Source organism: Haemaphysalis longicornis, unplaced genomic scaffold (genome assembly GCF_048455015.1).
Source record: "Haemaphysalis longicornis isolate Haplotype H1 unplaced genomic scaffold, Haemaphysalis longicornis Haplotype H1 scaffold_2, whole genome shotgun sequence".
Taxonomy (NCBI): domain Eukaryota; kingdom Metazoa; phylum Arthropoda; class Arachnida; order Ixodida; family Ixodidae; genus Haemaphysalis; species Haemaphysalis longicornis.
In genome coordinates this window covers 261,929,746-261,944,555 of record NW_027526295.1, presented here as the reverse complement: position 1 = coordinate 261,944,555, position 14,810 = coordinate 261,929,746, and the positions used below count along the sequence as shown (strand labels likewise).

The 14,810-nt window shown below is 48.9% G+C and overlaps 1 protein-coding gene across 2 annotated transcripts in view; it reads right to left on the bottom strand.

Annotated features, from left to right (window-relative positions):
- Positions 1-14,810, bottom strand: part of LOC144170544 (uncharacterized) — a 236,044-nt gene that overhangs the window by 85,872 nt on the left and 135,362 nt on the right. Inside the window, exon 1 of one of the 2 annotated variants that reach the window (XM_077700399.1) lies at positions 10,469-10,806. The exons of the other annotated variant lie outside the window; for it this stretch is intronic. Within the exon in view, the coding sequence (XP_077556525.1) occupies positions 10,469-10,560 (92 nt within the window). The 5' untranslated portion in view covers positions 10,561-10,806. Of the gene's footprint in view, positions 1-10,468; positions 10,807-14,810 lie in introns of those variants that run through there. 2 annotated transcript variants of the gene reach the window in all.

Below are 14,810 nucleotides of genomic sequence, written 5' to 3'. Positions count from 1 at the left end.
CGACGAACGTGACCCGAAGTCGTCCACGTGGTTCGCCTCAAACCGTACTTCGCAAGATGACGAACTTTTTTTTGTTGTTTTGTTGTTGCTGTTTGTTCGGACTGTCGTTTTATTTTAGCATCGGGTCGATGCACTTTTAGAGGGGGGTAATGCCGCGAACCATGTACGGGTTTGTTTATTTATTGTTTGTTTTTAATGCCCGGCCGCGCCCGGCTCTGTTATCTGTGTCCCTTGCGAAGCGCGTGTTCCATTCTTTATTTTTATGCCGCACAGGCTATCTCATTCAGATAAGCAGAGTGTCTCGCCCTAACGCCGCTAGCCCAGAATAATCTTCTGTGATCTACAATGTTCTGGATGCGAATCGACGGTTCCAGAAACTCTCACGCCGAAAGATAAAAGCTTGCACAGCAGACGCCGAGGCATTCGATTCTGCGACGCTCGCCGACGCACGTACGGCACTTTGTTGACCGCTGCCTCGCCGCCTCTGTATTCTTGATTGATTGTGGGGTTTAACGCGCCGACGCAACGCAGGCGATGAGGCGCGCCGTAGTGGAGGGCTCCGGATTAATTTTGACCACCTGGGGATCTTTATCGTGCGCCGAAATCTCGTACACACGGGCGTTTTTGCTTTTCGCCCCCAGCCTCTGTATTCTTTTCAGTTGTTAGGGGAGCACAAGTTCGCTCTAATAAACTTATTTCTTTTCCAAACAACTGCATCGTCCTTGGCTTCGTGACAATATCAACTACAGCATAACACAAATAAAACTAGACCTGCAACTGCCGCCATTAGATAGCCGCCGTAATATTGCTGCTTTGTGCCTTTTGCGCAACTATATTTTCACCCATAAACGAACCAGGCTACCACTTCAAATACCTCATTCTTTTTCACGCAGATTGCATAATAAGTCCGGCTTCATGCGCATATAAGGTAAAACCAATACATTTAATTCATCCGCACTGCTTCGTGTCATTCGCATGATCTGCCTGATAACATTGCCACCATATCTAACGCAGAAACATTTCGCCGTCAGCTACTCGCGCTTTACACTATTTAATGCTGTTCACGAATTTTTGTGTAACGCCTATTATCAGGGTTTGTGTCTATGTTGTGTTTCCTTTTTCTTTTTTCCCCTCACAAATTGTATGTTTTTTCGCTATGTTTACGGCCACCAGTGTTCATGTACGGTCAAAAACTGGTCACTTTGCACTTACAAATATGTATAATGCGCTTATATTTTGTTGTTACGATGTTCCTGTCTTAAATTTATGCTTTGTTCTGTTATTACGTTTTCAAATGCCCCTCTTACTCTATGCCCTCCAAAGGGGACTGTAAGGTTCCTATGAATAATCAAATAAATAGAAGCCCTATTACATAGGAGCGACAGCCAAAATAACCTGGTGCGAAAAAGAACAAGAACAAGATGCAACAAAGCCAGAAATCAACCGCAACATTATGGGAAACAATAGATACAGGCTACAACTGCATGCCAGTATACACTTGCTGAGGGCGGGTTCGATTCCCGGCCGCGGCGGCCGCTTTTCTGATGGAGGCGAAAAGCAAAAACGCCCGTGTGTACGAGATTTCGGCGCACGATAAAGATCCCCAGGTGGTCAAAATTAATCCGGAGCCCTCCACTACGGCGCGCCTCATCGTCTGCGTTGCGTCGGCGCGTTAAACCCTACAATCAATCAATCAATACACTTGCTGAGAAAAAGGTAGGAAGGAAAGATAAAAAACGAGGAATAAAATTAGCGTCCGCAGTGCGCATAAGCTTTAGGAACGTATTTCTTTCTTTCCACTCGACAATGGTGCGCGGGATGAACGACTGTGCGAAACAGAGAGAATGAAATAGTGGGCGCTAAACGTTGGACACAGTCCTTCATTTCACCGTGCTTTGTTTAAATCGTGCTCTTCATTTCAGCAAACGATATTTGGCAGTATTTATTGCTCGATGCGTTGCTTGACTGATCTTCGGATTACCTGATTGCTTCCAGCCCGGTATTTCCGACCTGATCCGCTTCAAAGTTTCCAGCGGACGTTCGTTAGTCGAATTCATGGCCACCACCATCCTTATAATCATCATCGCCATCATGTGTTACATATAGACGCAGGGCTTCAGGCGTCTCCGTCCCTGCTTTGCCCGGACTTATCCCTTGTCCCAATATGCTCGCAGCTCCACCCGCTCGCATAGAGTAAGTATACCGCCTCTCTGATTCTCTTCCCGGCCCTCTGCATCCGTGCTTTTGCTTTCGTAGCACACGTGTCACCTGTCCTTTGCCGCCGTGTATTGCCAAACTCCACTGATTTTTCGTGATTACAGACAGCCGACGTACCACAGCCCGCCCTCCTTTTTCTCTCGGATTCAGACTACGCTTGCAGACTTTTCCTGCAGCCCAACCTAATGCGAACTTGGGCGCGGCTTGTCCATATCGCCTTGTTGAAAACTGTATCCACATCACCTATCGTGCTATCGTAACTCCGGTACATGAATCAGTGCAGCAAAACGACCGCGCCAACACTCTGACCTAATATCGCGACCTCCGCGGGCTCCCACCAACCACCTACTCTTAGGCGGCAGAGAATTCCTCCAGAACGCCCGGGAATCTTGCCCCACTTAGCCTCACACTCACACCGACGTCTCCAGGCGGCAATCTTACGCCATATGCAGATTAACTGCCTACCTATGAAGACAACAAGCTCAGGAGAGCTCGCTCCACACGTTACATTATACGATGGGTACCCGAATGTCAATCACAGGCCTGCACGTGGACTGCCCGGGGTCTCGCTCCCCCTCTCCCAGGCCAGGCTCCATCCGTCTTGCATTGTCTGTGGGCCCACCCACGAGCCACTTGGAAACCGCGTGAGCGAGACAACCCTGTAGGATCAGTACTAATGTTCCCGCTGCGAATTACAAGTGCGAATAACAGTATTTCGTGCATTCATTCTTAGCTTTAAAGGGTCAGTGACGTGAATTGTAAACATTGTTTAATGCCACAACTAGATTATAGCCTGCGGTGCGTAGGCCATATTCTTGAGTTTTCTTTTTCAGTCTATTTAAGCTCGTTCATCATCCCATCAGTGACGTGAGTTGTAAACATTGTTTAATACCACAACTAGATTATAGCCTGCGCTGAGTAGGCCATGTTCTTGAGTTTTCTTTTTCAGTCTATTTAAGCTCGTTCATCACCATCAGTGACGTGAGTTGTAAACATTGTTTAATACCACACCAACTAGATTATAGCCTGCGCTGCGTAGGCCATGCTCTTGAGTTTTCTTTTTCAGTCTATTTAAGCTCGTTCATCACCATCAGTGACGTGAGTTGTAAACATTGTTTAATACCACACCAACTAGATTATAGCCTGCGCTGCGTAGGCCATGTTCTTGAGTTTTCTTTTTCAGTCTATTTAAGCTCGTTCATCACCATCAGTGACGTGAGTTGTAAACATTGTTTAATACCACACCAACTAGATTATAGCTGCGCTTAAGTTTTCTTTTTCAGTCTATTTAAGCTCATTCTTCATCATCAGTGACGTGAGTTGTAAACATTGTTTAATACCACAACTAGATTATAGCCTGCGCTGCGTAAGCCATGTTCGAAGTTTTCTTTTTCAGTCTATTTGAGCTCATCCTTGTACAAAAAACCGCCGTGTATCTGCTCACTTTGCTGCAAATGTTGACGAAAGACGATAGTCGTCTGCCGTCGCTACCGCGTAAATGCCTCTCCTCTCTCCCCAGCCCCCTTTTTTACGTTCCTCCCTTCCTGTCTCGCCCCTCCCGCGATAAACACGGCGGAAGCTCGCTCAAGTCAAATTCAATTTAAACCGCGTTCCGCTGCTGGCGTGCCATCTATGGGAACCTTTTATTACTGTTGGATTTCAAAATGCCGCCACGATGTATACAGGCTTGCGCACGAGTCCTTTTAGGGGCGAAGCTCCTTAGGGCGTGGGTCTGTCCATCCTCGACGTATGTATGTAGCCACCTCTAGTTTAGTTCTTGGATTGTTTACTAGATGGCGTGGCTACCTCTAGTTTAGTTCTTGGATTGTTTACTAGATGGCGGTACTTGTATATGATGAAAAGATGCGTTTGGATTGTTTACTAGATGGCGTGGCTACCTCTAGTTTAGTTCTTGGATTGTTTACTAGATGGCGGGGAGCGTTGTAATAAAATCCGTTCGCTGTTGGCGCGCGCTCGGAGTCGCCCGATGGATAAGGCTGCAGATGTGCGAGCCCGCGAGGCAGAAGCGCTCCGTGAAGCTGCGCGACGCCGCCGCCAAGATCCCAGCGTTCCAGAACGAGAGGCCCAAGCGTCACGGCAACGGCGCGAGGACCCTGCCGTACGCGAAGCGGCACGGCTGCGGCGTGAAGAGGATCTCCAAAACGTCAGAGAACGGGAAGCGGCGAGAAAGCGCGCGTATCGGCAGGCAGACCCCGATGCAGTGAGAGCTCGTGAGGCGTCTGCAAAACGCATCAGGCGAGCTCAGCCCCAAGGTGCCGACGCGCGGTTTAAGCGAGACTTTCTAGACGTTACGTTCGGACACAGATGTAGTGGGCGAACTTTCACTGAAGAGTCACGGTTTTACCGATGATTTCCCCTCAGGAGCTTCGCCCACTCATCATCATTCACCCCGTGGATATGCTGTGAATTTTTTGTATTTTTGGGTCAAAACATCGTTTCTTTTCTGTCGCAAACATCAAGCAAACATTTATATAAAAAAAACGAACACTGCGAGTACCAGTTTTTAATTGATGTTTTGCCTGATTTATGCCTAATGTTTTTGTTTTGCTCAACATTGTTGACAAGTGTGAAGCGTGTTTCCAATTTCTCGCCCAAGAATTCTTTTAGCTTTTGGGCGGATGGCTGTAACGATGGACAGACAGGCATGCAGACAGACAGACAGACCGAAGTTTGCCGGTTTGAGTAGCCCCAGAAAGATTACCGTTTTTAAAGAAAGTTCTTCCGAAAGTGATGTCTCCTTCCCATCGTCTTCGCCGCCAAGTTTTTGACAAGTCCGCAGAGCTAAGTTTATCCGATTGCTGACTCGTTTAACCTGTTAATTACAAACGTTAAAGAAATAAAAGATATGTGGAGTTTGTTTCGCGGGATGGCAAGCAATTCATCGTCCTAACATTGACAAAAAAAAAAAACTTACGATAGAAGAAAAGAAAGCACGGAAGTCCCTTGCTTGTCGATAAATCTTGGAGGCGAAGAGCAACCGGCGAAGACGGAAAGCAAAGGCCATAAACGCCACGACGGTAGCAGCTCTCCCGACTATACCAGAAGCCCTGCTCGCGACCATTCAACATCGTGGTATGCGGGGTCAAGCCCAGGAGACGCGTCCCCGCAATGAGTGCACATTATGCAAAATAAAGTCGGATAACCAGTTCCGGTCGATGAAGACTGCCTTGCGCCATTTACGAAATGGTCGCCCGCCGAATATCCCCCCGTCACGAGTCGGTCGGGAGCCGACCGGCCTTGGTGAGGTCTTCCCCCTTCTGCATGCCGCCACGAACCTTACGTTCAACATAAAACGAAAACCGTGTCAATGAGGAGACCGCAAATGGAGCAGCGCGCGGGCAGCTGATAGCGGAGGTTGTCTCACGGGCTGTTAACACAGCCCGTCAACTTAGTCGTGCAACTCCTCAACGCAGAAATTTGGGATAGTTGGTGATACGACTTCGACATGGTAAAAAGCGCACTAGACGGGGACAGAAGAAAAGAGAGTGACACGGGACGAGGCTCGCCCCATGTCACTGTCTTTTCTTCTGTCCCCGTCTAGTGCGCTTTTTACCATGTCGAAGTTGTGCAACTCCAAAACAAGAGAAAAGGGGAATTACCAACACACCACGAAAGCAGTTGTTGAAATCTGCTTCCGTGACTGTCGGTTGCTTGACTTTGGTACGGTTTCCATGAATACGACAAGTTAATCGACATTTATACGAGTTAATTGCTCCCTTGTTGCTTCGCCCACGTTTGTCGTCGAAAAACATTCGGCAATTCGTAGTGCAGCTACACACAGCAGTACTTGCCAAATGACTGGTCAACTGCCTGAAGAAGGGGTCAGTGCAATGTGCACGATATACGACATAAGAAAGCGTCGTGGAACTTTTCGCGGGAAACGACTGGATGGCCTGTAAACATGTCATCTGCCGCCCCACCACTTCGCCACCAAGAGCGCACTCAGCATCCTCATTCACCAAGTCTCTCTTTTTTAAATCAACTTGATGCGAACCACCGGAGCGCACGGTCTCGAATACTCGAATTTCCGAAGGTGGCGCCTTACAAGCTAGATAAAAAGTGCTAAGTGACTAGCCGTGACGAATTCGATAGCGTGTACAGTATAGCACTACTATAGACCGGACAACGCGCTACTGAAGGTGCCACCTGTTCTCCAGGAAAGATGACAGAGGATTGCGGAGGGGGGACGCAACGCAATGGTGGGAACGATATTGACGTGTGCGAAGGAGAGAGCGAGAGAGAGAACGAAGGCTTGAGGTGATCAAAGGGCCGCCACTCGGCATTCATACTGACAGGTGCGTGTAGGAGCGTCGAGAGAATGCGGCACGCCATGGTCCTCACGAACAGGCAGAGACGAGTAAGGAGGTGGTATTGCGACGGTAGGGTGAAAGGTATACAGAACAAAAGACTACCACATGGTTGCTGCAAGGTTGAAGTGCTGGTGTTGGTCAGCAGGCGGAACAAGACTCGCCGAGAGTCCGAAAATCGCTCCTCCTGTGTTCTTGTCCCGGATGAAGTCACAGATGTAGGAAATGCATCTCTGTTTACTTTACGCGAAAGTAGCCGTGAAACTTCCCTATGAGCGATCTTTGTTGTTGGCCGGTCTTGGGGGGAAGTTAGCAGGCTCACCAACGTTGTTTCATACGAAGCTAGACGGAGATGAAAAGTCCCCCCCCCCCCCCCCTAGCCTCGTTTTTCTCTTAGCTCTTCTCTCAGTTTCTTTTATTTTCTTTTAGTTTTTCACAACGACTGACCCGTCGTTGTGCATGAGAAACTATTGGAGGAATATCGCCGGGAAACGCCCTCAAGTGTCCGCACCTTTTCTCGGCTGCTAAAAAAAATTCACGAAACTCTAAATCATCAAAGAATTTTATGGCAGGAACCTTTCCCACAAGCCTAAGAGTCATCGGTGCAGCACAACAGGGCTAGATCAGATGATTCGCGTTTAAGGTGGACCAATTTTCGAAACGAACCCTTCCAATAAGTTTGCTTTGAAACGTGCGCCCCTCCGCCCAAAAAAAGAATAAGAAAATCTTGAATTTGCTGCCACAGCCACTACTAAGATGTGAAAGTATTGAGTTTGTCAGCATTTCTAACCCTCCAAAATAACACAACGCAGCGGGAGATGAGGCGTGCGGTAGATCAGGGTTATTTGGAGCAAATGGGGACGGGAGCACCGATAAAGTGCAGGGACTCCCTTTATTTCATATTCATCTGAAATGCGGCTACGGCGTTCTAGATTCTCACAAGTGGCGTAGTGCTCAGCTGCAGAATGGCTTCCAGCCAGCCAACACGAAGGGTAAGGTCAACACATGTGTTGCACTCTCCCGTACTATAACCACCAAATCGCTTCTGCTTTGCGTGTTACTGCACGCACATAATTGACCACTGAGAAAAAGAAAAGGACTGAGGAAGAGCGATGTACGCTTCATTCATGTTAATCAACAGCTTGGAGGGGAAAAAAATTAGCAGTTGCTTAGCTCGGCTATGCCAGAACATACGTAGCGTGAGCTAAGGTTCAGCTGGTTCTTAGGTTTCCTGGTTGTCTAGGAGTAGCCGATTATCATGCTTACTGCTGCTAAAACAATTTTCAATCCAATCAAATCCAATCCAATCGAGTCATGGCGGTGGCTCCGGCGCGCAAGCTGTGCGCCGTAAAAAGTCACTGCTCCTCGCGCATGCGCGGCACGGCTCTCCAGGAGCCACGCGAAACTACTCAACCTCGCCCAGTGTAGCTCACGCTACAAAAAGAAATGGGTGCAGATTATTTAAGTGCTGGATGGAGGCGCCAGCCCCGGTGCAACCTTCCGCGGCTTTTTGTAACATTTAAATTCGTCGCAGAGTAGACGCCGCCAGCAGTCCTTTCAGGCCAGCATAAGAACAACCTGGCGTGCACTGCATCACCTCAGCGGAGATGAGCGCGTATTTGCATTCGAGGCTGGCGCGCACGGCGCTTGCGGCCCACCTTCGTGCACGCAAGGCGAGGGAAGCGGGCGCGAGAGCGAGTTTCCAAACAAGACAGCGGGGAAAGGGTGGGGGGCAAAGTCGGAACAAGCGTGCCTCTTTGGCAGCAGCTGCTGGAGCGGCTAGAAACGCCCACTCGTAGACTGTGTGGATGCGGCGCAGAGAAGGGAGCGTGGGCGCAGAGGGCCCGTTAATTTCAGCCGGATTGTCTTCTTGGGAGGTGGCAGCGCAAGACTCTTGACGAGGCGCCACTCTGCCGCCTTGGGTTGCTTAAAAAGAGCCAGCAGCGCACGGCGCAGTGGAAACGTTTGCCGAGCTTTTACGTAGTGAAAGCCTACATGTGCTGCGCGTAATGAAGTTCCATCGAACGTAATTTAGTTCTCAATTTTGGGTTCCGTCGAACGTAACGCTATAGACATAGCGCACCTAAAAACGGACGACTTCACTCGTGTATATGTGTACACCCTCATCACAATGCGGACTAATGCACTCGCGTGTAACACCTGGGACAGATTGCACTTTCGGTTCGGAGTCACAAAAGTGCGGCCAAGTCACTTCGGCACACTACGTGAAGCATTCCCCGACTACAGCCAAACACGGATATATCGAACTACTAGGGGGTCGCGCTATATTTCGATATATCGATAATTCGAAAAATAAAAACTGCCTATCTGAGGCTTATCTGACAATTCCACACATCACGGAGAGCTTTTCAAAGTCGCGACAAGCGGTGGCTTACCGTTTGTTCCTCGCAGCACGGAAAATTAGAACAACAGGGCAACAATCACCTAACTTTATTTAGCATGGAATGTGTCTGTCAGATTCTCTTGCTTCTTCTGTGCGTTAGAGTTCACGAGACTGTCTTCAAGCTTACTAACCCCGTCCAAATGAGAAAAATCTGGCGCTGTACACTGTTCCGCAACAGTGGCGAATCTGAACACTGACACAAGCTCGGCAGCAGCGGGCGATTGGGAACGTTGTCAGATTGATTGCAGGGTTTAACGCGCCGACGCAACGCAGGCGATGAGGCGCGCCGTAGTGGAGGGCTCCGGATTAATTTTGACCACCTGGGGATATTTAACGCGCGCCGAAATATCGCCCACACGGGCGTTTTTGATTTTTGCCTCCATCGGAAAAGCGGCTGCCGCGGCCGGGAATCGAACCCGCGACCTTGTGCTCAGCAGCGCAACGCCTTAGCCACTGAGCCGCCGCGTCGGGTGGGAACGTTGTCAGGACCGCTAGTAATGAAAATATAGTCTCAGCGGGATCTCGTCTAGCGTGCACGGGCAGCGGTCTCGATCAATGGGATCCCGGACTGAGGAACACCACCCACGCTAGAGAGGCTAAACAGCATCTCCCTCCGTTTAGCCCTGTCCTGTACATTAATAAAGTTTTTCCTCCTCCTCCACCTCCCCGGCATCGGTGATGTCCGCTACAGCCAGCACATCGCCGTCAGCACTTACAAACTCGTGTGTCATTGTGTTATTCAGAGTGGTGCATGGAAATGCTGACTCCTCTCTAAATTCACTCTCGAAGTGCATCATCAGCGCATTCACCCAATCAGTAGCAGCGCACTTGCAGGGACACTTGCGGCGCAGCGTTCGATACATCGAATGTATACCCGTGATTGGGAGTTCGATACACGCGTTGCATAGCCTTTCCAGGGGAATGTTAAACTGTTCGATTGAGACAATAATTGAATATATCCGTGTTTGATATATCCATGTTCGACTGTATTCCGAATAAAAAAGGAATAAAAGAACCAGAAAACAGAAGACGCTGTAATGAAATAACTTAAACTAAACGCCACATTAGCTTGATTTACAGATGTCTCTTTCCAGTTCGATCGCGCCGAGTTCATGTTACAGTTTCGACGATGCTATTTGTTCGTCCGCTCGCACTGGTAAAAGTAATATTTCGGCGTTTTAACCGCGTTTTTCAGTTTCCACGCTCTTTTTTGCCCTCACACAGAACACCGTGGCACATGGCGACAAATACCAGGTGATTACCAGCAAGCATGCTTCGCATCATTTAGGTAACTCCCGAAGAGTTCCTGCGCATTTTTTTTAAGTATAAAGAAAACAGGAGAACTGTGCCCTGCATTTGTGAGGTAAAAAGTATGTGGGCGCAGGATGAAATTTAATCGTTGATGTGGCCCCTCGCGTAGCGCCGCAGGTGGAGGCTAGAGTCATGCAGAGCCTGTCAGGCGAACCCATAAAGAAGAGGCGAAAGGAGTGCTCCCTGCGGCATTCCAACATCTACTCACTCTTGGCCGGTGCCGCGCTTTCCCGATCGAATTCCAGCGCCGCTCTTCCTGGCGGAACAGGCGGCCTTGCCTTGCACCCTCCACTTCATCATCTTGGCAGACGACTACGCACAACCATGCTCACGTTTGAACGAGACGACACAAACATTCACGGGGTCGGACTCTCGAGGACCTTGCAGAGGACGCGCGTCACAGTGGTGTGGAGAACGGTGGCCTCTTAGTAGCAACAATGCAGTTGTCGCGCACCCTTCACGAGAGAGCAGAAGGGATGCGGCGCGGACTCCATCCACCGGCGGCCACTGGCCACGAATGCCCTCACCGTGGGGCGCCGAAAGCAAACGCACGCGGGTTCCGACCGAAAAGCGGTGCTGCTCCCCGTCCGTACCTCCTCACCTTTGCGCCGAGAAGGGAGAGCGTAGCGTCACGTGACAGGCACGCCTGCACCTCGTTGGCCGTGGAGAACGAGAACTGGTTGTAGAAGAAGGTGGAAGCTTCTTCCCTGCCGCCGCACGCGTGAATGAAAACAAACACACGCACGCTGCACTGGCAGCATAACAGGCAAAGCACAACCACTCGCGGTGGGTGGTGGCAGCGTGGAGGGAGACGCTCCTTTTGACGGCGGAACCTTCCATAGACCTTGTTAAACCATTGGGATTCCTTCCTCGGACTTTCCCTCTCTGCTCATGCTGGGAGCGTTCCATTGGCTCTCTTATGTTGCCTAAAACACCCATGTAGTATATTGGCTGCATGTTGGAGTTGAATTGCAGGTTGATATAATAAGAGGGCCGGCTTTTAAGTATTCCGGCAAGTAACCGACCGACAGACAGACAGAACCCCCGACCGACAGACAGACAGACAGACACCGTGGTATGGAATGCATGAAGAAAGTGTTCCTAGGTAGTTGCTTCTGTGTTACAATGACCATGCATCAGCACCTTAATCAAACAAAATACGCTACAATTCTAGCAGTTATGCCTCAAAGTTATGCAAGAGCAGAAGTTCGGGATCCTAGCGCGCTAGTTCTCGGTAGTGTTCCTTTTTGGCCGTGCTTACATCGCGAGCGAGCCTTTCAAAAGCAACTACTCATCTACGCCAACCGTAACACGGCAACATGAGCTCGAATTCCCGAGTGCCATAATAACATCCCGTTGTGGAATGGCGCAATACGTGACACCATCTGGGTTTTAAAGCACTCATGACATTAAAATTAATTGAGCATAGGAAAAACTAAAGATAAAAGGCTGGTAAGAGTCCCTAAATGTTTACTTTTTTATATTCATTGAAGCTAGAATAAGGCAAGCTGGATTAGTTACTCGGCGATAGACCTCTCTGGCTTACTCAATAATGACTAACTTCAACGTTGGATACCGCATATGTTGCCCCTTTAGAAGTCGGAGTATGCATCGACGTATATACCTACACGAGTACATATGTACGGATTATGTTTATGCGCACATTAGCATGTTCTAAATAATTCGAGAGATATTGCGCCTCCCTGTCTGACACCAATGCTGACAGCGAACTTCTCACTCTCCTTTTGTTTAGAATTTTGTAGATATCCTCAAACAGCGCTACGTAGGTGTCCTGTATTCCCCGATTCCGCTAGTGGCCACTAGTGAGTTATTTATTTCATTTCAGAATACTGTGGAACAGATTGAGAAATTGCCAGAGAAACACAACATATTAGACAAAACAGCAGATATAGAATACAAATTGCTAAACCAAGCAGAATATAAACATCAATCCTGTCTATAAACTATAACACACTGATATGAAAACACCTCATTACAATATTCCGTGAAAAATATTGGTTCAACAAGACAAGTGCTGTTCCAGGGCTCTAACTCAATTGGCAGTTACTACTTACTAGTACAGACTCAGAAAGTAATACAACGAAATCAAAAATAATGCTAAGAAAACGTGCAAACGTGCCGAACAGCGTCCTTTCAAGATAGGTAGATCAGATGCCGGAAAAAGCGGACAATTATCTGTTCTGCGTGCATTCACTGACGCGTAGCGAGACGCCATAAACTGAATTCCGAATCAGCCGGTGTCCCTCGGAGGGAGAAACAAATGTGTTTTGTGTTTGTACTCGTGCTTCTGTGTGCGGTTCTTCCTTCCTCTACAAGCCGGGAACGACGGCAAAGGGAATTCGGACCATTTTCCCCGCTAGCTGCCGGCAGCTCGGGCGAGGTGTTAAAGGGACCCTGCAACACTCTTTGAGCAGTGCAAGTAAACCTGCGCAACGTTTAGATTACACTGCCAGGAATACCTGAGCCAAATATTACACGTGCACGTGAAGCGGTGACCGCGCAAATCGATGTGAAAGACGCGGAAAAACAAATCGCTCTCTCTTCAGTTGTCCTCATTATGCATGGCCTGAGGGACGTCACATAGGCCATGGCTGCCCGATCGGCTGTCACTGGTCAACTTCGCGGGTAGATTCTCCCATTTCCGTCGTCGTCATCGCTGTGTACGAACCTCTTCTATGCCTGAACCTGTAGGCACAGTTTTGCCGTTTCTTTTGTGTTTTGAGTGCGCGCGGAGTTTGAGTGATGAGCTCAATACTTCCCTTTCAACGGGACCACTCGACTACAAACGTTTATTGCTTCAAAAACGCCCAACAAGCCCGAGCGCGCACTTGCGAGCAGGCACCCATGCCTGCTTTTTTGTGGCACCAGACCGGAAATAGGCCCCTCCGCGTTGCGGAGAAAAGGAGAAAACTACCCGGCATGTGATATATCGAAGGCCGCCGAAGAGAACGCCGCGAGCCGCCCCCCTCTCCGGGAGAGAGCGCGCAGCTTTCGTCGCGTTGCCCGCGGTCGAGTTGAGAGGGAATGATTATGCGCGATTTCTCATCGCGCGCAGTTTCGTTAATTGTGAACGGATTTTCATAATTCTTGTGGGAGGAGATTTCTGGGACAATAGACTTTATCCCAAAATACATTACTAGTAGTCGATGGCAAGTGTTGCAGGGTCCCTTTAAGTGACGTGGAGACGCCAGGACCACCATACCGCTAGACTGCTCTTTGGAGAAAAATGTGCAAATAAAGCCAGTATGGAGGGTTCTTTATGAGGAGGAGGTATTCGGAGGAGGCTTGAAGGTTCTGTAGAGCGTGAATTTCGGACAGTGCCAAATTAGATGTTGGAGATTGGCGGGTGAGAGGGAGGCGAAGATGGGACATCGAGGCGGCAGATATGGGGTGTTCCATTTACGGAATTCCTCTATAGGGTAAGGCTAGCATCGGCAAAATATTTGTTTATGAAAATTTCGGCGGTTCTGGGGAGCGGGGGTAGAGCGGATAAAAAATCCGGTTGGAATGAGAGCATTGAGGCGGTCTTTTTTTTTTTTTTGTGCCGTAGACGCTGTATAGCCGGCGGTAGTGAATCAAGATTCGGAGGAGCCATGGCAGGTTGGGTAGCGGAGGCCTAGAGGTTATACACTCCCGTGCAGCCGAGTGGGCTACCGGTTCCCCGGTGCTGACTCCTCGTGTCCAGGCAACCAGTCAATGTGAAAATGATTGCTGCTAGATTTAGAATAGAGATCTGACGAAGCATTTTGTTGACAATGGTATTGTAGAAGCCTTGGGGCTTCGCATGAGTCCGCCAGGATACGTGTCTGGGAAGGGACGGGGGAGGGGAAGTCGAACATGATCAAGTCTATGGCTTGAATGATGGCACGGAGTTCCGCTTCCAGGATCAAATCAAATCAAATATTTTATTTCCAGAATGAATTCTGGACGGTTCCCTGACTAAAAGCTGTGAATCAGCTTGACGAAGGACAGGGACAGGTCTGCCGATTGTATGGAATATTAAGCTATTAAGCTATTAAGAATATTAAGCGGTGTAAATATCGATTTTGTGGGTGCGTTTACTGTTCCGAGGGCTTTGATGAGGGAAGCGCGGACGGGGCGGGCTACGCGGGACGGGATGGGTGGCCGTAGAGTCCGTGGCAAAAGGGCGGCCCCAGGGATCCAGAGTCGGTGGGATGTCATGGGGTTGTAGTGGCTTGAGACTGTTCCAGGCGATGATGGAGACAACTTGATGAGTTAAGGGGGACTCAGCTGACCACATTCCTTCATGACCTACGGGCTTAAAAATCATCGTGTACTAATACGAAATGTTTTAGACATTCATGAGAATGTTCCTAACGGCCTAGTTTGCTTCTTTTAGAAATATTTAGCAGGTCTTTGCTGAAAAAAATCAAGAAATGCATTTTAGTTTATCTAGTTTTCATTAAATGGCGCATGCGGTCTATCATGAGAGAAAGAGTAATTTTTTTTTATTTCAATACAGGAAGCCATGGTTAAGGCCTTGAGAAAAGCAATACAGCAAGGGCAGC